Below are 22,462 nucleotides of genomic sequence, written 5' to 3'. Positions count from 1 at the left end.
GTTTCATTAGGTCCCATTTGTTTATTTTTGTTGTTACTTCCATTACTCTAGGAGGTGGATCAAAAAAGATCTTGCTGTGATTTATGTCAAAGAGTTGTTCTTCCTATGTTTTCGTCTAAGAGTTTTATAGTGTCCGGTCTTACATTTAGGTCTCGAATCCATTTTGAGTTTATTTTTGTGTATGGTGTTAGGGAGTGTTCTAATTTCATTCTTTTACATGTAGCTGTCCAGTTTTCCCAGCACCACTTATTGAAGAGACTGTCTTTTCTCCATTCTATATCCTTGCCTCCTTTGTCATAGATTAGTTGACCACAGGTGCATGGGTTTATCTCTGGAAGCCCACGCTCTTAACTGTCACCTGACAGTATCATGACTTCACACGGTGAGGGCTCAAGTCTGTAGCTGGATGGTCACCTCGGGGGCGGAACAAAACCTATTTCCCCACCTGAGAGAGGCCTCGTGCTTTTTGGTTTGTTGCAAGACACGATAATACAACATCATAGATGAAAACGACATAGACCCACATTTCCCCAAATTTCTATATGCAAATTTGCAACAATAATTTTGCATTGATGTAAACTTTGCACTTAAAAGTGAATTTAACTTTGATGTATTTAACAGACAAATCGCATTAAGACATTAAATCTGTAAGTCATTGCTAAAAAATAGTTTACTTATTTTAAGCAAAGAAAACTTTCCAGTCTTTGATATATGTTCTCAGAAACATAAAAATAAAATTCCTTCCCTCAGCTGTCCTTTTCCATTTCACACATATTGATCTTTCCATATGTTTTAAATAACGATGAAATTAATAGGACCTGTATTTAATAAATCCAAATCCTTTCATGTGCAAATATTTTGGGGGAGACTGAGGTGAAAAAGCTGCTTAAGTATTAGGACAAACTAAGCAGAACCGGGAACAGCTTTGGAAGAGAAGCAGAAGGCGGTGGGGAGCCGGGCGGGCCACTGGGGAAGGTGTTTGCAGGCTGGGGTGGGAGGAGAGCCTGGTAAGGAGGATTCGGAGGTGGGGCAGGACCGAGGCCAAAGCCCAAGGGAGACAAGAAGGAGAAGGAATACGACCAGGGCCTGTTTGTTTGCACAATGTGAGTCGGGTGAGCTTATCTGTTCGGTGTGAGTCAATGGGCAAGGCAGACCGTGTGGAATAAGCCGGGCTGTCTGTGAATTCTCACAGCCCTTTTTATGTGTGGCACTGGGCAGACGTGCTCAATATCTTTTGAGCCTTAGCTATTTATACAGCGGGTTGTGATATTTATCTAACTGAACTGCAGAGAAGAATTGATGGGACAACATCATGAGTTCCCAGCACAGAGTCTGGCACTGGGGTGCTGGGGAAATTAAGACCCTCTGCGCACCCCCCTGCCCAGTCCCCCCGAGACACAAAGCAGCAGGACGGAATGAAGCCAGCTGGAAGACCCCTTCACAGGCAGGCTGGGCAGTCCTGCATCCTGAATCTTATTCATAATTTATAGTTATTTCCAAAAGTCTTTATGATCCTAAATATTTTCTAAATCAGTAACAGAATCAAATTTTTAAAAGTTCGTAGTCAAGGAAAAATAAAGCTATTTCAAAGCATTTTCTCAATCATACTAATAAACTGTAAACTTCCACTGTACACGTACTGTGGGAAATACTACTCGGTAAGGCCCCTGTTTTATCTATGACATTGTTGAGTGATTGAAATAACTAAAACTGGTCCAAGCAACATTGAGAACAGTTGGTTTGGAATATGCTACATTTTGAATTCTGGTTGTTTGCTATACGTATTATTACTTTCTAAAATACAGAAATAACTGTATTTGTTTAAATAATTAATTTGCTATTATATTAGATGAAATTGTGATTTTATATGATTGTAACACAGAATACAATCATACCTGTTTTACAATTTTATTTTTTAACGAGAGGAAATCTTCAATTACTATAAGCTCTCTTATGTTTGGAAAAAAGATATTTCACGTTTTAGATCTTACTTCTAATTCAACACTTTATTAGTCACTACTGGCATGATTTTGCTACTCTCAGATCTAGGAAAGCATCTGTAAAGCGGCCAGGCCACAGCACCAAGCTCCCACAGCGCTGGGTCTCCCAGCAGTTCTAAGGCTCAGTGTGGTCCATGAACCAGGCAGCCGAGAGTCCTGCAGACAAGGGTGCCACCCAGAGGCCAAAGGAGGAAATTCACCTTGGATTTTGTTGGAAGACAAAACTATAAATATTAAAAATCTAAAAACGATTTGCTGTTACTTATTTAAAAATAAGGAACATTTTTACAAGGTTCTCTCTGCAGGAACGAAGGCTTTTAGTGCCAGGCTACGTAGAAGTGTAGCTCTTTGAAAACTGTCACAAGACGGAAATAGCCCTGAGATGGTCCGAGTCGCAGGTGCACAGTGCGTCAACTAAAACATTGAATTTAACTCTATTCTCTAGAGCAAATGCTTTCTTTTCTTATAATTAATATAACATGTGTTTCCAGAAGTCATGTAAGTTCTGGAGCAACCACCATGACCTGTTTAGACATGTGGACCAAAAGTTAAACTAATTACCGGAGACATTTCTTACTTAAATGAGAAAAGTTTCTCTCATTAGAAAGCCTTCTGTGTAATTTTCTTCTGGCAAAGGAATAAGGTTTACTTAGAGTAATTCTGTTTGGCAGACAGTCAGGGCTTCTAAAACATATACCAATAATTGTTAAGGTTAAAGCAAAACAGTCAATTCTATGAAACGCATAACAACTCAAGCTTCTAATGGTCGAAACAGTAGGCTGATTATAAAATAGAGATTTATGATATCCCCGTTTTCTCTTAGAAGTCTGGATGTTGGGATTACTGCTAGCAATGGGCCATCATTTAAGACTGACATATTTTACAATGAACTACAAAAGATCAAACTTAACCAAAAATAAGGCATCCATTAAATGTGAAAATTATTTTAAGTATAAAATTTGAAAACTCCTTTTTCTACACTGTAAAATCCCATTAAAAAAATTTGTTTAGGTCTTTATTTAATTTGTTACAATATTGCTTCTGCTTTTTCTAAGTTTTGGTTTTTTGGCCGTGAGGCACGTGGGATCTTAGCTCCCCGACCAGGGATCAAACCTGCACCCCCTGCACTGGAAGGCGAAGTCTTAACCAGTGGACTGCCAGGGATGTCCCAAAATCCCATTTTTGAAATAATGTTTTGGGTACTCAAATGTTATACAGATTTCATCTCATTTTATTGTTTCATTTTCACTACAACACAATTTAAAATAGAAAGAGGATTCTAAACACACCTACTTATGTGAGTTTCTGGAAAGCTCATTCTAGAAATACTAAGTGTTTACAGCTGACTTCAATTTTTTTTTTTTTTTTTTTTTTTTGCTCTGCGGCATGTGGGATCTTCCCGGACCGGGGCACGAACCCGTGTCCCCTGCATCAGCAGGCGGACTTTCAACCACTGCGCCACCAGGGAAGCCCTAAAATATTTTTTTTAATTTAATTTAATTTATTTTTTATACAGCACGTTCTTATTAGTTATCTATTTTATACATATTAGTGTATAATGTCAATCCCAATCTCCCAATTCTAACTTCAAATTTGTTTTTATTAAATAAGAAGATTCTACAGTTGATTATCATTTCCAAGTAGATGTTTTTCCTGCAAATCTTAGCAAAATACTGCTTTAAAGTACAGCGCTGTTAACTAAACCTTCGTCTCTTGGTTCTGTCACTGAAGGATCTCATTATTATCTGTGAGTTAATTCTCTTCCCTATTTCTACCCCTTAATCTTCCACATGCCCTGAGTTGCATCATTCTGTAAAACATGCTTCCGTCCGCAGGGATGGCTGCAAAATATCTGAGCAAGGAGTACAAACAGGTCTACTTATGTGTCTCTATTTCTACATTTGTTTAGGAAATAAACGAGCCTGTGCATCGAAGTCCAGTCTCTGCTCTACAGATGTCCATTGCACACTGCTGGAATTGGAGCGAATATGACAGAGACAACTCAGTAGGACAGTATGGCTATTACTTCAGAAGAAAAGCTCAGTGACTGAAGCTCGAAGTGTTTATCAGGGAATATTTTACAAGAGTTTTAAACAGGGCCCAAGGTAACGCTGGCAAATCCAGAGAATGACCTCTTATATGTATCAGAAGGTCCGTGTGTCTGCATCATATATTCAAAGCATCAAATAAAGACAGAAAGGATGGCTTCTTGGTAGTTCACGAGTGATTCAAGTTCACTGGTAAGCATCTACAATTTAAAGGGTAAATTCTGAAACACTCCTCAAATCTCTAATCAGTCAAGAAGACTTAGTGATAAAATTAAATGCCTTCAAACCTCTTAAACCTTTCCCTTTCCTTCTTCCCATCTCCAATGCTACCATCTTAGTTCTTGCCATTAAAAAAAAAAATCTATATTTGTTTAATCACTTCCTAATTAACCTCCAGGCCCAACCTCCTGCTCTATCCCACCACTGTCACATCTCTAAATCCATCCTCCAAATAGTGTCCAGAATCACCTCAGGCTTCACAAACCAACCTCTTCACTTGCTGCTTGATATTCAGAGAGCAAGTCAAAAGTTGGTATTCCTGCCCCTCCAGGTCCTCTGTCCACCACAGGGGACTTCCAGAGGGAGGACGGCCAAGGGCTGCAGGCTGACTGCTCGTGGCTCCTTTGGCCCTTCTGTTTCAACTTAACTACCAATCACATTTCTTTGAGAGACATTAGCTCCTTATCAAGAGATATCAGGATCCCTAATTTATAGGTGAGGCTGTTCACAAAAACATCCTAACTCCTAAAACAGTAGCTTTCAAACATTTTTAAATGACCAAAATCATTTTCTTCATACAATAGCTAATGTAGAACCCCAACAAAAAGTGGGTGAGATAAGTATTTTTGAGGCTGACAACAGGCAGATGTTAAATCATACAGAACTGGACAGGCCAACGGGTAAAATTCAAATTTGGCTGGTGAAATGCAGAGTCAGTGGGGAGAAGCAGCTCCGGGGAGACAAGTCAGACTCACATTTCTGAAAGGCCGCTGGTGCTGCGGGGTGTAGAAGACGCGGAACTAATGAGGATTTCAACATTTTGGAGGTACTTTCATAAACCCCAATTTCACCTACAAAGAGTGACATGCACTTTCTGAACAACAGGCCACCGTGATGGCGAAGTGCCAGATACCTGGTCCTCGCTGGTTAGTCCCAGGTGCATGACGAGGTAAAAATGCACCAGGAAGTCCGAGTTGGGCAGCACGTCCTGGCGTCGGGTCATCATGGCGCAGATCAGCTTGTAGGCTTGGAGTTTGCCTTCCTTATATGCATCGGGCAGTGTTGTCGCCTGCCAAGGAGACATTTAGAGATTTAATCAACTCCAGATGCAGATGCACTTTGTCCTTTCACTTACTTTTCAGTTTTCCATAAAGTTGTTTACGGAGATGTGGGATGCGCTGGCTGGAGTGAGACCCAGCCTGTCTTCAAAACATGCAGTCTTGGGCAATTACATCTTTTAAACTCAATTTCAGGAAGGAAGAGGAAATTACAATAAAGGAATAAACACATATTCACTTGCCTTAAATAGCCATGATGCAAACATTCTGAGGGGTGGGATCAAGGCGGGAGGAGACGGAGAAGACTGGTTATCCAGGCTTATTGCTAGGTTATCCCGTATCTAAGTCACAAAGAGGAGACTTTTAGGGAAGGCTTTAGGGAAGGCAACACACAGTTTATCCCAATGATACTTCAGAAACGTGCTCCATGGTCAAACAGCTGCTCCCAATTAAATTTCTGTAAGTTGAGTGAAAAGCTACAACATTTACAAGTGTTTCTTTTATCATGAGGTCTACTGTCTTTTTGAACTGTGTGGTGGTTTTAGATCTAATACAAAACTAGGGCATTGTTTTTCCTTCAATCTTGATGCCTGGAGAGGCCTTCCTGAACTCCAAATGATAAGGAATGGTTTCACAGGTTATACTGTATAAACACGAACTGTGTTTTTGGGAAAAAAAAAAAAAAAAAAAAAAAAAAGTACTAACATGGGGAAAATGTATGTTGTAAACAAAAACCAAAACCAGAATGAAAATTGTATGGACTCTAAGACAGTACTTTTATAAAAATATGTTTATCCACAGAAATAAGATTATATATTAATATTGGTTTTCTCTGTGGATGGTGAGATTGTCTTCTTAGCATTTTTCTACATTCTTCAAATTCTGTACAATAAAACCAGTATCACTTTATAAAGAGAGTAACTAAAACTAGTGTATAATATCCCATTCTTTAATATCCTATAGTAACAGTCTACTTGCACATTAAACGAAATAACTCTTAGGCATTTATAAAATAACCAAACTATAAGTATTATTATTTATTCTTGGATCATCAAACGTACTTTGTCTAAACATCTACACTTCTGTTCAGAAGTTACGTGCAACGCAGTTTTTATGTCAAGTGATAAAGCAATGTATTAGAATGTATTAGAATAAAAGGTGATGGCAGAACTTACCTTCGCTAGCTTGTACCAGAGTTCATAGAGATAGCCAAACACTCTGGCATGGATCTTGGGTGACTGGATATTATTCACGTCTCCGAGGATTCCCAAGATTCTTCGCCATAACACGGCGGCCGAGTCTGGGTGCCAACCCGTGAGGGTCCCCCCAGCGATTATGCTACAGTCATCAGCAAGGCATTCACTGCTATCTGTGGGGAAAGATGTGTGTTAACCCTGTAAATGCAATTTTGATTTCATTGTTACAGCCTTTTTTTCTGTAATGCAAATTACCTGTGCTTGAAAATTTACGTGTTCAGAGTAAAATAAGATGAAGTGTGAAATGGCTGACAACTTGGAAGGACAGAAAAGTGGGCTCCATGAGGAAAGGTTAGATGATTCTGCTCCTTCCAACTAAAAGGGAAACAGCCCAGAGATGACAAAACAGTTCCTGGAGACCCTGTGAAGGGCTTTATAAAGCAGCAGGTGGGTGGGGAGGAGAACTTGAGCAGGATAGGTAGAGAACAGGCCCATGAAAAAAGGTGGCCGGGGAGGCCTCATGGCTGGAGTGACATTTGTGGTGGCTGTTACTATTCACTCAGGTTTATGGGGGGGGGGTATAATTTGCTTATAATAAATTTTACCCTTCTTGGATTCAAGGACTTGTAGGAAAGGTATACGATGGTGTAACTGTCACCACACACTGCCACCATAATTGATATGAAATAGCCCCTTCACGCCACAAGTGCCCCTTCACAGTCAGTCCCCTCCCCGAACCTCTGCTCCAGACAACCACTGCCGTTTTTTGTCCCTACAGTGTCCCTACATTCTGCGGTTTCCAGAATGTCCGATAAATGGAATCCTATAGTAAGCAGCTTTTCTGTCTGGTTTCTTTCACTTAGCATAATGCGTTTATTTGAGAGATTCATCCATGGGGTTGTATATCCACAGGTATCATAGTTCATCCATTGACCTGATGAAGGACATTGGATAGTTTCCTGGTTTTGGTGACTATAAATAAAGCTACAATTGCATACAGGCTTTTGTGTGAACACGTTTACATTTCTTGTTTGTAAGACCAGAATCACAAACGGCACATGTTATTTCTCTGCTTGCTTCTTGCTTTTAGTGGACCACATCTTCCTGTCGCTGCCTGAGGAAGGCGCATGCCCTCATGTCTGAAAGTCTTGGGTCCCTGACTTGTAATTCATAGTTCGGCTGGGTACAGAATTCTGTGTTGGAAAAGTGCTCACTTTCCTGTAGTTTCCTTTGTAATTTTAGAGTCAGCAGCATTCCAATACTTGAAATTTTTTTGTGTGAAAAATTATTAACTCTGGAGAGTTTCAACCTGTCTGAAACAGGTTGAAAAAGAGAGTTTCTCTTTTATTTGAAGCTTCAGTAAAGCCAGGAATTGTCCTCTTAATTTTAAATAACTCTATTAGAATTAACCTATTGTATTATTTTTAAATTTTATATTGTTTTTGTAGCTCTGTTCCCTTTTTCACTCCCAATATTTTTTCCTTGATCCATCTTGCCTATTTGTCTATTTTATTAATGTTTTTAAAGAGTGGTCTTTGCTTTCTAGTATACGTTACGTACTTAGCTTTATTAGTTCCTTTTTTGTCAACTTCTGTGTATTACTCTGCTGCCATTCTTTTCCTAATTTTTTGAATAAGACATTGAATAAATTAGTGTTTTTCGCTTCTAGTGTACACACCTAAGGCCACATATTTTCCTCCATATCAGTACTCAGCTACATTTCGCTGTAGTGAATTTGAAATATTTTCCAGTTCACAATTTGATTTCTTTTTAGACTTAATTTATTTGAAATGCAGTTGCAGTTTCTTAATGTCGTTTTCTTCTCTTTTCTTTTTGATCTTCTGAATTTATTTCATCATATGCATGGAATGTAATACAGTTTCAAATCATGGACATTTGTTGAGGCTTGTTGCTTAATGATCTAACTGATCAATTTCTGTAAATGTTCCATGTGCTTTAAAAAAAAAAATCTCAGGTATTTTTAAATTAAGTTCAAAAAATTTTATACATATAGATCTACATTCAATCAAGATTAATTGTATTGTGTAAATCTTCTCTATTTTAATATTTTTTCTGCTTAACTCATCTATTAATGAGAGCTGATATTAAAATTTCCTACTATGATTATGGTTTTATCAGTAGTTCCTAGTAATTCTGTCAAATTTTGCTTCATATATATCTGGAGGCTATGAAGTTCATGTAACTTCAGAATTATTGCTGTCACTAATAAATGACTTCTGCTTTAAAGTTTATGTGACTGACATACACAGAGCTACACCCCTGGTCTGCCTTTCTTCCTATGTATCAATGTGTTTATTTATTTACTTAGGATCTCCCTGTACATTATGTATTAGGGGTACCTCTGGTAAACATCATATGGCTGGATTTTATGTCTTCAACCTAACCCAAGAGCTTCTGAATTGAATTGCAAGTTTAAATTATTTTTATTGTAGTTGCTGATTTATTTGATTTTTATCTCGCACATCTTACTTCTGGCTTTCCGTTTAAGTCACCTCTGCTTTGCTTCTCTTTTGAATCTTTGGAGGGAGTTTAAAGCGCTGTGTCCCACCCAGACACGGTGGCAACCATTAACCACCGCTGAGCAACATCTTGGGTGCATATATTGTTGGGGTTTTTCAGGCCTAACCACAGAAATGGGAGCAGAGTCTACGGATGCGAGGAGCTCAAGTAGAGGGATGAGCAGGGCCAGCAAGGACCAGGAGGAGTGGGTGTGAGGAGGGGCCAGGGCAAATCCAGGGCGGGCTCCGTATGCTTCCCGCACTGTGCCCGAGACAGCTGCTGACAGCTTATTATCAATATATTCGTTATGGAAAGAGGCCAAGACCCTGAAACAGAGGATTTGATAAGGATGGTACATGTTGTCCTGGAAAGATCTTCCCAAATCCAGGAGCACTGTTCCTTCTTAGAGCAAAACACATCTGTATTTCCCACATCTGTATCATACAATCAACTGAGGTGACACAGATAATCCAAGCCGGAATCCCACACAGTGTTCCTGCATAGACAGCAAAAGCCTAATTATGGGCCTTCTGGGCTCTCAGACTGACTTTTACAAAACCTCAGAAGACAGGCTCGTCCTCCTCACGTTTACTCTGTAAAATGCGTGCAGTATCAAGCATCTGTCAGGCCCAGAAGGTTTGCTGAAGCTTCAAATGAACCTTACAAACCAACCTAAGCTCCCAAGTGAACAAGCAGCATAATACAGCATTTATTTTTCTCAAGAAGAATGCCATGAGTCTTTAATTCCGTGAGGGGTAAAAAAAAGTAAGGGAACTCAGTGACTTAGAGCTTTGCTCCATCCCCAACCATCACCCCCAAAATGCAGCCATCTGAGGTGGAGATTAGCCTCCAGCCTTCTAGTCAGGCTGGGACTTCCCTTGAGTGACAGCTCCAAGTAAACAGAGTTCAGATGTCTTACCACCTACACCTCCCTGCTACCTGCCAGCAAACACATTCTCAGTTATGGAAGGATCCCCCCCACCCTCCAAAAAAAGAATCTGTTTCATACTGCTTTGCTCTCAGAAAAATGTATTGCTCAGTGATAAAATTCTAGGTAGCATCCCCCATCACATTATCAAAATACAGGGAGTCTTCGAGGTATTTGAAACGATTGCATGCTCAATATTACTGTGAAAAAAATTTTTTAATGAGTTGAAATGTTTTTACCCAAAATTATTCCACTCATGGCATATGTAACAGAACAGATGCTGACATTTTGCATGTAGATGGTTCCTCAGTGAAGCAGCACTTAATTAAGAATCGGGATTTGAGAGATTTCTGAAAATTTCATGTTCACCTTAAAAACACCAAACACTTAGTTCATTTTCTTTTCCATGAGCAAGCTAGTATGCTAGCCTAGCATCTTTTTGTTCCATTATTACTAAATGCTATAGAGACATTAACATTTTTTTGTTTTTGTTAAAGTAGGAAGTCTTGCAAACAAATAAAAGTTGTATCATCTTTCTCCCAACACATACAGGACTTTAATACAGGAGCAATCTAAAGTTCAGAACTTTGCAAATATGCAAAGGATTTTAGCCATGAGATAAGTCTTGGTAATCAGTAAAACAGGCACTTAGGACCCAACGGCGACTTCACACAGCAGCAGTCTCGTGTAGGTTTGGTGGAGGGTTGATGAAACATAGCTGGTGCTTTGGAAATGATTTTCCCTTTTGAGTTGAAAACTTAACCAAAGGGACAAACCCAAAGGCTCAACAGAAACACCTTAATTCTGGGACCAGAAAAATTAGGCCTAGACTTTGATGATTAAAAGCGGAGAAGACACAGGTTGGCGCTCTGCTGACCATCACTGCGGCCTGACCCTCTTCTCCTTCCTCATCTGCTTCCCAGGCACACGCAACATTCATGTTAAAGATTACAAAGGTGAGCAAGCAACCCCACGGTACTTCTCATCGTTATTTTTCTTTAGAATGTTTTATGTTTTCAAAATAGATCAAAGCCTGGTGGAAATGCCAAAAATGTCTGCAACGGCAGACGATGCTGACAGACCATTCCTGTGAATGGTTTTGGTGGCAGGTAACAGTGATAATTAAAAGCAGAAGTTATAATTAAAAGCAGAAATGGTCAAAGGATTTCGATAACAACATCTAGAGGCAGGGCTGTGATAAATATACTAAACAAGAGAGACTTGGAAACGCAATCGTACATATTTTTTATTATCAAAAAGGTTAAAATTTCATTGCTGTTTTTAGCTAAATCAAACAACAGCCTGCAGCTTAAAGCTTATTCATGCACTGATTCAAGTATTTACTGACTATTCCTCTCCTGCTATGTACTGTCCTGGGAGCCAAGAATCAGCTGTGAACATGACCAGTGACCAACGACCAAACGACAATCCCGCCCCTGAAGCTTACCTTGCAGCGGGGCGGGGGGTGGGGGTGGGAGACACACCACTGACCCTTCCCCAACTAAAGCAAAATGTTGAAAACCACTTCTTACTGAACTTTATCTTAAAACGTATCACCGATTTGACAGGCACCTGGAAAGGAAGGAGCACCAAAGCTGGCCCTTACCCTTCAGGGTTCTGCTAACCCTGAGTTCTTAAAGTTTCTCTGACCATGAAAAGAAAGTTTTCCTTATGCTGAAGTTGAATTAATGACTGACGCGTTTCTTACGGTTAGCTTTTTTTTTTTTCCCATCCCATTTAAGAAAGCCTTCCCTACCCCAAGGTCTTAGACATATTTTTAGAGGACATTTTCTTCCAAAAGTTCTTGAGTTTTCCTTTTCACATTTAAGTATTTTATCCATAGGGACTTGGCTGTGGGCAGGTGGGAGGTAGGGAATCTGTCCCATTTTCTGCCCTGTGGCTAAATATTGTCCCGCAGGCCTTTGTGGGGCAGTCCATTCTTCCCTTGTCAGATCCGGAATGCTGTCTCTTTCGTGTATCAGGACTCCATGCCTGTGTGGATCCAGTATGTATTTTATACTCCATTCCCTTAGTCTATTTGTCTATCCCTGTGATTAAAACTCCTTTTAAATAAATCACATAGCACTTACTGCATTATTTGTCCTTATCAGGATAAATGTCTTATTTTTGGTAAGCTCGTAAGTCAATCATGGCTATGACTTATTCATCTTTTTATTTCTTATAGCATCAAATTCAGTATTTCTAGACTATAAGCTTATTTGCTAAGTAAGAGATGAGGTCAACAGCAATACTGATTCTTACCTATAGAGTCAAAAATACTCCCCCCTAGAAAATCATAAGCTCAACAGAACAAAACTTATGCATGAGTCAACTCTAATTTCTTATTTTCGGTATTCTTGATGCTCTGGCATCTGGGGCCTCCTTGACCAGGAAGGGACTGCCCGTCCCAGGGTTAGCTAATTCCTAGAGATAGCAAACAACTCCCCAGGGAGTGTGTCTTCCACATGCAAACCCCACAATCCCAAACCCAGGCCTCCCACCTACCTCCTCTGTCCAGCTCTTGCCATCAAGGGGATGTCCCTGTGCCCTCATCACCATGGGGTCCGGCACCAGGCAACCAGGGCCAGTGTCTGTGCTCTAGGGTCTGCTGAAATTATCCCAACTAGCCGCTCCTGAGTCTGCATAGCCTGCCTTGCTGCCTTCCCTTTCCCGTGCAAACGACAGTAAAGGACGTTGCCCACGTTTTCCCCTCTCTTCCTGCCCCTAACCCTGGTGCCTCCCCATGTGCCCCCCTGCATGGCATGCCGTGCCCCTATTTCTATAAACTTCTTCCCTCATGACAATCATCTCCATGTCTCCATGTCTTGCCATACAAATCCCAGACACACTGTGAAACAATGCACCATAAATTTAGCTGTTATTCTCAGAAAACATGAAATGATTTAACTAAGAAAGCAAATCTAAAACTGAACTGTTAGCTTGCCAATGATAAAGGAATTTAAGATTTTAGAAGCAGTTTATTATTCTAAGCATTTGATAACTGGTAGGATTATTCAACGAGAAACAGAGACACACTCAAATTGTTGGATCACTCCATTTGTGTGTCCTGGAGATCAGGGTAACATGAGTTTTATTTTGTCCATTTATGCAGAAATTGTTCTCCTAAGAACAGAAAGTTAAATTCAGAACTGCGATAATCCTTAAACCTTATCATATTACGGTTTGTCCTTTTCACAGATGACAAGATGAACTATTGAACTGAGCGTACTGATTCTCGATATTAGAATTTCAAAGAAGAACTAAGTATTTGGAGGAGTTAATCACAACAGAGAGTACATCATATAAAATTACCTCACACGCGTTTATTAAATTGAGCGGTCCCGTGCACACTCTGAGATGGGATCAGAACTAGTCTTTCCAGAGGACAAAAGACGTAATCACCCAATTTTCTTTCCTTTCAATAAAACTAATTAAAACTAGTCCTTGTTTACGTAAATTCAACTTACTGAAAATTCAGTATTGCCTTCGATAGTACCAGTACCACTATGATGATTTCCGCTGGACAACCTGTATATTGGACCCAAAGAAGCCATTTATTCCGTAAATGTATTAATAATTCTCAAATAGTTCAGAGGGGTCTGCAGCTGTAATTTTAACAGCAGCGTAGAAGAAAGGAGTAGGCACAGCGCTGCATTTGGAGTCAGAACACTTTGGAAGCCAGTTCCAACTCTGGCACTTACTTCCCAGCGAGATAACATGATTTCTCTGGGTCTCAGCTTCTCCATCCCTAGAACAGAATTTGTATGACTTGGCCTGCTTACCATAAAAATCAAAGAGGATGCCTCAAAGTTCCTTGTAAACTGTTAAATCCCTTATAAGTTTATGGTATTATTATTATTCAAAATCATTACACGTGTCTATGTATCACTATATATATGAAGAATTTTAAATCATTTCCAAAGGAACCACACATTTGAGAAGCACAAATTATCAATACTACCCAATAATTTATAAAAGTCAGCACATGGCTTTGCCAATCATTCTCTCATTGATTTTGCAAGGCTTCTACCAGTGGCAGATGTGAATACTTAGACCAAAAATGTCCACTATCTCTTAAGGATGGCATGCATATACAGCAATATAAGGCAATGCGTTACTCATTTACAGTTAACTGGTTTGTTTTTCTTTGCTCGTTTTTCTAGTCTTAATTAAGATACACATTAAATACACATTAAGATCATTCTCCTTGGTCTTATCTACCTCATAGATAAAAGATTTTATCCAACACTAAGTTTTATCCAAAACTAAATTTTATGAAGTTTTTATGTTACTCCGTTAGGAATTTCCAAAAACATCAGGGACTGGTTAAATTTTATACAGTCATTAGTGAAAACCAGTTTGCTTGGTTAAAAAAAGACAAAAAAACAAAAAAACAAAAAACTAAGTTAAAAGTTTTGCCTTTACTTCTAACTTTAAAATGATTTTTAGCATTTTAATACCACTTTTTACTCAACACGTGCTTTGTGGTTTGCTGTTGCTGTTCTCATCAAGGACGTCTATGGATGCAGGAATGCAGTGGGCCAGGAGGGGAGTGGCTGTGGTCGTGGTCGGCATCACCCTGGCTGAGCTCCTCAGAACACTAGTCTCTCCTGACACTTAGCAAAACAAAGCAAAACAAAAACCCAACTTCTCTTGGTGTCCTCGTCCTCACCTGTCACAAGGTAAGGGAACTGAGCCTTTAGAGGTTCACTTTTCCAGGGTCACAGGACGTGTGTGCGTGCGTGTGAATAGCTAAAACTGCAGAGTGCTTCCACACACACTGCTCTGTGCGCTTGACTCAGATGGTCACTCATTGATTCCTGCAACAACCCATAATACGGACTATTACTATCCCCACTCTACAGAAAAGAAACTGAAGGACAGAGAGATTCACTGGCTCAAGGCCACCCCGCAATTCCTTGGCAGAGCCTGGATGCAGACCCAGAAGGTTCGGCTCTGTAATCTATTCATGAATCTTAGAAATACAGATACTCAAGGGAAAAAAGTTGCAAAAAATACAGAATATGACAACATTTTTCAAAAGCTTAAAACCAGAATTAAATGATGTAGTGTTTGGGGCTTCCCTGGTGGCGCAGTGGTTGAGAGTCCGCCTGCCGATGCAGGGGACATGGGTTCGTGCCCCGGTCCGGGAGGATCCCACATGCCGCGGAGCGGCTGGGCCCGTGAGCCACGGCCGCTGAGCCTGCGCGTCCGGAGCCTGTGCTCCGCAACGGGAGAGGCCACAACAGAGAGAGACCCGCATACCACCAAAAAAAATAAAAATAAAAATTAAAACTCCACAACAGTGAGAGGCCCGCGTACCGCAAAAAAAAAAAAAAATAATAATAATAATAATAATAATGTAGTGTTTGAGGAGACAGATATTGTGGTAAAATTATAAAGAAGTTAAGGGCATGATTTTAAGAAGAATTGGGGACAGGGTCACAGGATGACGGGAGGGGAAGGACTTGAGAAGGGCCTGCTGGGGCCTCACTGGTGGGGCAGCTGTTCTACTTCTTACACGGGGTGCAGGTTTGCTGGTGTTCATTTGATCACTACAGCCCATAACTTACACATGCCTCACGACTTATCTTGTATATATCAAACATTCTACAGTAAAGTTAAAGAAAATAGTAATCAATAAGCTACCCAAATTCTTTAACTTATCCTGGATTTAGGACACATGTCAGTTGGAGAAATCACTCTTCTCTGTTTCCAGAGTAAAGCACATTTGGTCACGGATGGCAAAGCCTTGGCATGAATATCAGAGACCTCCTCCCATGGTGGACAGTGGGTGTCAGCATGGCAGGCCTCCTCCCTTTTCGGCCACTGTTTCAGCACCCTCTCCACACAGGACTCTGCGAATTCACGACTGATTATGAACAGGGGGTTGGGGCCGGCACACCCATGTGGGAGGAGGGAGCCCCCATCATCATCGTGCTGAGGGACCCCTAGAGTTCTTGCAACCGGCAAACCCTGGGATCTCCCAACCGGTGTTAGCACCAGCGCCTCTTTTCGAAGACGCAGTTGGTTACCTGTGAGGTTGGAAGCATCGGTGGGACTGAGTTGTAACCAGTGGCGGGCATCTGAGTCAGTCACAGCATCCGTGGGCGTGATCAGTTCCGGGTCTTCCTCGCAGATCTGCCACGGGCTCAGGGACAGCTCTGCCTCGGTGTTGCAGCCCAGAGCAGGGTCACTGCTGACACTGTCACCTGGCACAATGGGAGACACAGTCTGAGACAGCCAAGAGCAGGGAACCAGCAGGTCCACAATCCCAGCACACAGGGAACTAAGCAGCTGTCCCAGCAGGAATCGTTCTCAGGACAGGGGCTCAAAAGGTGCCTGCGTGGGGCTCCTGGTCAATGAAACAGAGGTTCCAGGCGTGGGGCACGAGCAGTCCTTATGGCCCGTGCCACCTACAGCCCAAGCAGCACCCTATTCAGGGGTCTTAACCGAGTTCCCCCAGGTACGGAGAAGATCACCTCGAGTTCTTACGCTTTCTACCCTGACTTATTCAACTACAAAACGGGGGTGGGTGGAGGAGGAGGAGGGGAATTGATTCCACCACAGAAGCGAGTCTATTCTGGCAGGTTGAAGAGCCCGAGGATGGCTTCTACCTCATGCCCGATGTCTAGACTTGAACCTGGGGTGAATCACCCAGGATCACCGGGGGATGAGGTGTCCCCCACAAAAGGTTTTCTTCAATAGAGACTCTCCCCTTTAAACACTAGAAAGTTCTCATGTGTCATGATACAAGGATGCTTTCAAAGGCTGTGAAGCCTCACAGGGCTATTCAGTCTGACGCAGAACAGACCCAGCCAGCCTGCCCCCTAAATCCCCTGTCTGCTCCACAAGGACTCCGGGTGTCCACCCTCTCTGCCTGCAGCTCTGCCGACTGCGTTTCAATCTGCCGCTGACGGTCCCCCAGCCCTGCTGCTTCTAATCTGCTGTCCGCTCTTCACCTGCAGAGCACTGACAGCTGTCCCAGTCACCAACCTGCTAGGTCCCTAACTTTGACTGTCCCAGGACTCTAGAAGGTGGAGCCTAAGAGGCCCTGCTCCGCCCTCCACCAGGATCCGCCAAGAAGGAGGGGGCCTGGCAGTGGACCTCAGGGAAGCAGAGTATCAGGGACTGCATTTCACAGTATGTGATGGTATGTCTCAGCATCCCAGTCAGATTTTACTTTTTAAATACTTATGCCATGGACTTCAAGGTGCTTCTGAAGCTTTTGCTCCTAACCTGGGGAAACTTTCTGGGGAAGGCCATTTTTCCTTCTGGGTCTGTCTGCTCACCCAGACGTCAACCTTGGTTGTGCTTCTCACCTGGAGAAAGGCCCAGGGCTAGAAAGACAGGCCTCGAAAGTACAGGTAACTGACTGGATCTATTCAACTGTATGTGCACGCTAACCACCCATCAATCCTGGGATCCCAGGAATAAAGATGTCCCATTTCACAACCACGTGTCTTCAGATGATAAGATATCATTTGAGTTAGAAAGTCAAAAGGGAACAAAATGCAGCCTCGCCGAAGCTGGATGAACACAGACCACATTTGCTGGCACTTACTCTTCTGTCTCCCCCTGTATCTTCCTTGCGTCTGCTGCAAATCATCTTTCAAATCCAATTCAGCGGGGCTGCTGCTTCTTCGTACTAAGATCTTCAGACAGAAAGAAATATTGCATTTGGTACAGGGAAGTTTTCATTTTTATAAGACCGGTAAGTTTCTAGTCCACATTTCTAAAGAAAAAGAAACAAACAATAATAACGGGCAACAAAAAAACTGAATGACGTTTTGCATTGGAAGGATACGGGTTCACAAATTACTATAACTGAATTATAAAATACACAAGATCTGAAATTTAAGGCTTCTACTTTGTCAGTTGACAGCCAATTAAAGTGGTCTACTGAGGAGGGGTGCCAAGTTATATGGAAATCGTTTATTTTGAAATTCTACTTGTACCTCTGCTCCGGCACACATGGAAAATGGATACAATCCTCCAGGAAGCCTAAGTCCCTGTGGATGGCCAGGGTGCTGGCAGGGAAGGCAGAAACTCCGCCCAGACTCCCAAAGGTCATTCAGTGCTTCCCTTGTTACGTGTGCAGCAGGCTTTCCTGAGCACCGCTCAGCACTGGACCGTGGTTTAAAAACAGGGGACTAGAACACTGTGAGGCAATTCGCATCCTCTAAAATTTACATAACTGGCTTGGAAAGACAAAACATACACAAATTACACAAAATGGTTACAATGTAGAGTAGCAAAATATGCGAGTCAACTCTCTCTAAAAGGTTTGCAGAATAAAGCATTACCTTGATCGGCTCACAGTGACAGTAGCTGTTCAAGAAGCAACAGACATGAGGTAGTAGAGAGAAGGCAGGAGGGGACTCAGGGCAGGAAGCACTGAGGAATCAGCAAGTTCTATGTGCAGGAAAAGAAGCCGATTATAGCAGGCCATGCAGGGCAGTCAGGTGAAAATGGTAGGAAGAAAATGCGACCACCTTCTACAAGAGGCAGCTGCCGGTGGGCCGCCAACATCAGGCTTAGGAATTTCAACCCAGTATTGACAAAATGAGCAACCGTCTGTTCCAGACAATAGCTTACTGTGATTAAAAACATAACCAGAAAGGTAAGTCGAGTAGCTATCTGCAGGACAGAGTTAAGAAGTTGCTATGGAACTGTTACAGTGATTCAGGAGTGAGCAGATAAGGCTTTTGATGGTAGAAAGGAGAAGAAAAGATAAATTTAAAAATGCTGCAGAATGACAGTCAAGAGCTTATACGAGAGCTTATATAAGAGCTGTACATGGGAGTGGAAGTTTAATCACAAAAGCGTATGAATCTAGGGGACCATGAGAATGATGGTGACGAAGGAAAGAAGGAAAGAAGGGAGAGAGGGAGGGAGGGAGAAAGGAAGGGAGGAAGGAAGGGAAGAAGGAAAGGAGCGAGGATGGACAGATGGACAGACAATGGATAGAGGAACTTGAGAAAGTTTCTGATATTTTAATTTTCATCTCTGGGCTGAATATCTAAAGAGAATGTGCTGTATAAGCGTGCAACAAAAATCCACGACTGGTGAGATGGAGGATACAGCCAAAAATGAAGATATATATTTAAGGCCCTCCAGTTCAGAGTATACAAAAAACATGGGATTCAATGAGCCAACTAAACGAATGAATGTTAAACAAGCAAACACACGAAAAGGGGGGACTAAGATGTATAATTAAAGGACAGAATAATTATTAAGCTAAAACACAGAAGTAGGTCACAAATATTTAGAAGATTAACGGTATATGAAAAAAATATTACTCAGCCTTAAGGAAGGATGATATATGTCTAATATGACAATGGAAATATACCCAGGATACTTCCTTAATTGAAAAGCAGAATGTGGGCTCTTCTGCTTCTGATTCTCTGAGAGATGAAATATCCTCCAACTACAGAACTAGAACCTACATAAAAATTTGGGGCTCACAGGAAGTAAAATAAACCTCCAAGTGCCCCATACCCTCTCCCTACCCCCCAAAGCAAACTGAAACCAGGGCAGTGAAATGGGGCTACGTTAGGGGTAAATCTAATGTTACCACTCCCTGTGGCAAAAGGACCAAGAGTCCAGGACTAAAGTAGCACTCCCTGTTACCTGGAAGAAACAAATGCAAATGTTGCCCTGGTGAAACTTCATCACTTCAGATATTCAGGTTTTCTGTAGATTCAGATGAGCCAGGTAGGAACTCATAATCAAAGATCACCAAACAGCAAAGGAAATAAATAAACCACCATGCACAAGAGTCTCAGAAACAACAAATATCCGACTGATTTCAGATAATGATAAAGAATTTAGAATTGCAATCTGTGATTATTTTAAAGGAAAAAAAGATGGAAATCACAAAAATGAGCAAGCAACAAGAGATTATGAGACTGCAAGATATACTTGAAAAGAATTAACCTGAACTTGCAGAAGCAAAAGGTATAATTGTTGAACCAAAATACTCAATGAAAGTATTAAACAGCAGACTATTTATGAGTAAGGAGAGAATTATTGAACTAAGTGAAAGATCTGATGAACTACCCAGAATGCACCCACATAGCCAAGGAGAATGGAAAATATGAAAGGGGGCTTGAGAGACATGGAAGACAGAATGAGAAGGTCTAAATATATTTCTACCCAGAATTCCAGAAGGAAAGAGCAGAGAGAACAAAAAAGAGGCAATATTTGAAGAAATGGTTACCAAGAATTTTCCAGAAGCAATGGAAGAACAAGAATTCAAAGACACATGGCACATATACCATATCCAAAACAGGACAAACATATAGACCAAAAGAAAATGCACCTAAATATACTGTAGTGAAACTGGAGGACAAGGATGAAGAACAACAAGGAACAACAAATAGACAGGATGAACAGAAGACCTCTCAACAGCAACAATGAAAGACAAAAGATAGTAGAAAAATAGCTTCCATTAGAAGGGGTGGGAGGAAGGAAGAAGGAAGTGGGGGGACTATGGTAATTAAGACAGAGAGACAAAGAAACCAATAATTCAAGAAGCACCAAAATAAAGCCTTACACATCTGGGAAGCAGTATATATGAGAGAAAGGTAGCATTCAGATTAATAAAGGAAAAATGAATTCAATATATGGGACCCAGAAGTGGTTATCCATGTGGGGAAAGAAAAATGAAATTGGATCCCCACCTCACTCCATAAATATCAACTCTAGGTAGCTGAAATACTTAAATGTATAAAGCAAAACTGAAACACTTATAAATACAAGGTAAATATTTTTATCCCTGTGCAGTTGATATTTTAAAATTTTCATAAAACATAACCACAAAAATGATAACCAAGAATATCAAAATTAAGAACTTCTGTTCATCAAAAGACAACATAGAGAAAGTGAAAATATATGCCAGACACTGGAAGAAGATATTCACCAGAAACATAACCAACATAGGATCAGTATTCAGATTATATAAAGAATTAGTACAAATAAAAGAGAAAAAGACAAAGAAATCAATAGGAAAATGGAAAAGATACCAGTAGGCATTCAACAGATGAAAGACATATGGCCAATCAACATAAGGAAAGATTTTAAACTTTATTAGTAATTTGAGAAATGCAAAATAAAATGAGATCCCATTTTCACCCACTTGACTCAAAAGATTTAAAATCTGACAATAGTAAGTGTTGCCAAGAATGTGGATGAATGGTAACTCTACACACTGCTGGTACATAACTGGTACAATCACTTTGGAAAAAGACACATTCTTTTGTAAAGAACAACATGATGCTGCTCTGTGACTCATCAATTCCACTCACATTCTTCATGAAGAATGTACATAGCTTCATTTTTCATTTAAAAAAAAAGTGAAACAATCTAAATGTCTGTCAACAAGAGAATGGGAAAGTAGACTGTGGTCTATTCACAGTGGAGTATCATACAGCAAAGAAAGCAATGAACTAGGGCTACGTGCTGCAATGTGGCCTTAGAAATACATAATAATGAGTGAATAAAGCAATAATACCACTTTTATAAAGTTTAAAAATAAGGAAAACTAAAGGACATATTGTTTGGAGATACATACATTCTGAGCAAAACTATAGAGCAAAGCAAGGACACGATAAACACAAAGACAACAGAAAGCTGCTCTCTGAGGGACCAGGATGAAGCCCACGGGCAATGGCAACAACACTGCAGATATTCTAGTTCCTAAGCTGGTGGTGAGCCTCTGGGTGTTTATCTGATTATTGAAATATACACATATAATATACATATACATATGGAATGTGCAAGCTGGTATATGTCCTTTACAGAAATGAAGTCAGAGGAAATTTAACACTCATTAGCTTCCAGGCAGGGCAGAATAGGGAGAGACTTTCTTTGTTTATTTTGTACCTTTCAGTGATGTCTGAGTTTTCTATTCATATATACTAATTTTAAAAAATGAATAAATAGGAATTATCTGCATGAATGAGTTAGGGCTACTGTTGAATTTTCTTCTTTATACTTTAAATTTGTGTTTAAAAAAATAATAAATGCTATTTTAGATTTAAAAAAAAAAAGAAACTGTAACAGATCTTTGCAGCATCTCACTTATCTAGGAACTCATGTCAGGTGGAGGCTACAACCTAAAGTGATATCAGGAATAGGGAATCTGAATGTTTGTTTGACAGGTAAGGATGCTCCTTAAAAATAGAAAGGGCACATACAAACCAGATGGTAAATTCTGTTTTCATGTTTATTTTTTCCCTATTTTTGTAATTTGACTGTAATTTTACATAGAAAGTAGGCAAGACTTTAAAAGGCCTCAAGGTCATTTGGCCCTAAAACACATCCAAATGGAAAAAATTTGTAAAAGATAGCATCACAGGGCTTCCCTGGTGGCGCAGTGGTTGGGAGTCCGCCTGCCGATGCAGGGGACGAGGGTTCGTGCCCCGGTCTGGGAAGATCCCACGTGCCGCGGAGCGGCTGGGCCCGTGAGCCATGGCCGCTGGGCCTTCGC

The 22,462-nt window shown here is 40.8% G+C and overlaps 1 protein-coding gene across 7 annotated transcripts in view; it reads right to left on the bottom strand.

The window, feature by feature from the left end:
• RALGAPA2 (Ral GTPase activating protein catalytic subunit alpha 2) overlaps nt 1-22,462 on the bottom strand; it is a 285,791-nt gene that overhangs the window by 150,438 nt on the left and 112,891 nt on the right. For all 7 annotated transcript variants that reach the window (XM_055090831.1, XM_055090833.1, XM_055090834.1 and 4 more), the window contains 5 exons: nt 17,534-17,624; nt 16,005-16,181; nt 6,501-6,694; nt 5,568-5,666; nt 5,181-5,336 (listed from right to left, as the gene is read on the bottom strand). In XM_055090831.1, coding sequence (XP_054946806.1) covers nt 5,181-5,336; nt 5,568-5,666; nt 6,501-6,694; nt 16,005-16,181; nt 17,534-17,624 — 717 coding nt within the window. The remainder of the gene's footprint in view (nt 1-5,180; nt 5,337-5,567; nt 5,667-6,500; nt 6,695-16,004; nt 16,182-17,533; nt 17,625-22,462) is intronic.

The sequence above is a fragment of the Physeter macrocephalus genome, chromosome 14 (assembly GCF_002837175.3).
Source record: "Physeter macrocephalus isolate SW-GA chromosome 14, ASM283717v5, whole genome shotgun sequence".
Taxonomy (NCBI): Eukaryota; Metazoa; Chordata; class Mammalia; order Artiodactyla; family Physeteridae; genus Physeter; species Physeter macrocephalus.
Note: the sequence above shows the minus strand (reverse complement) of the source record. Positions and strands in the feature narration are given on the sequence as shown.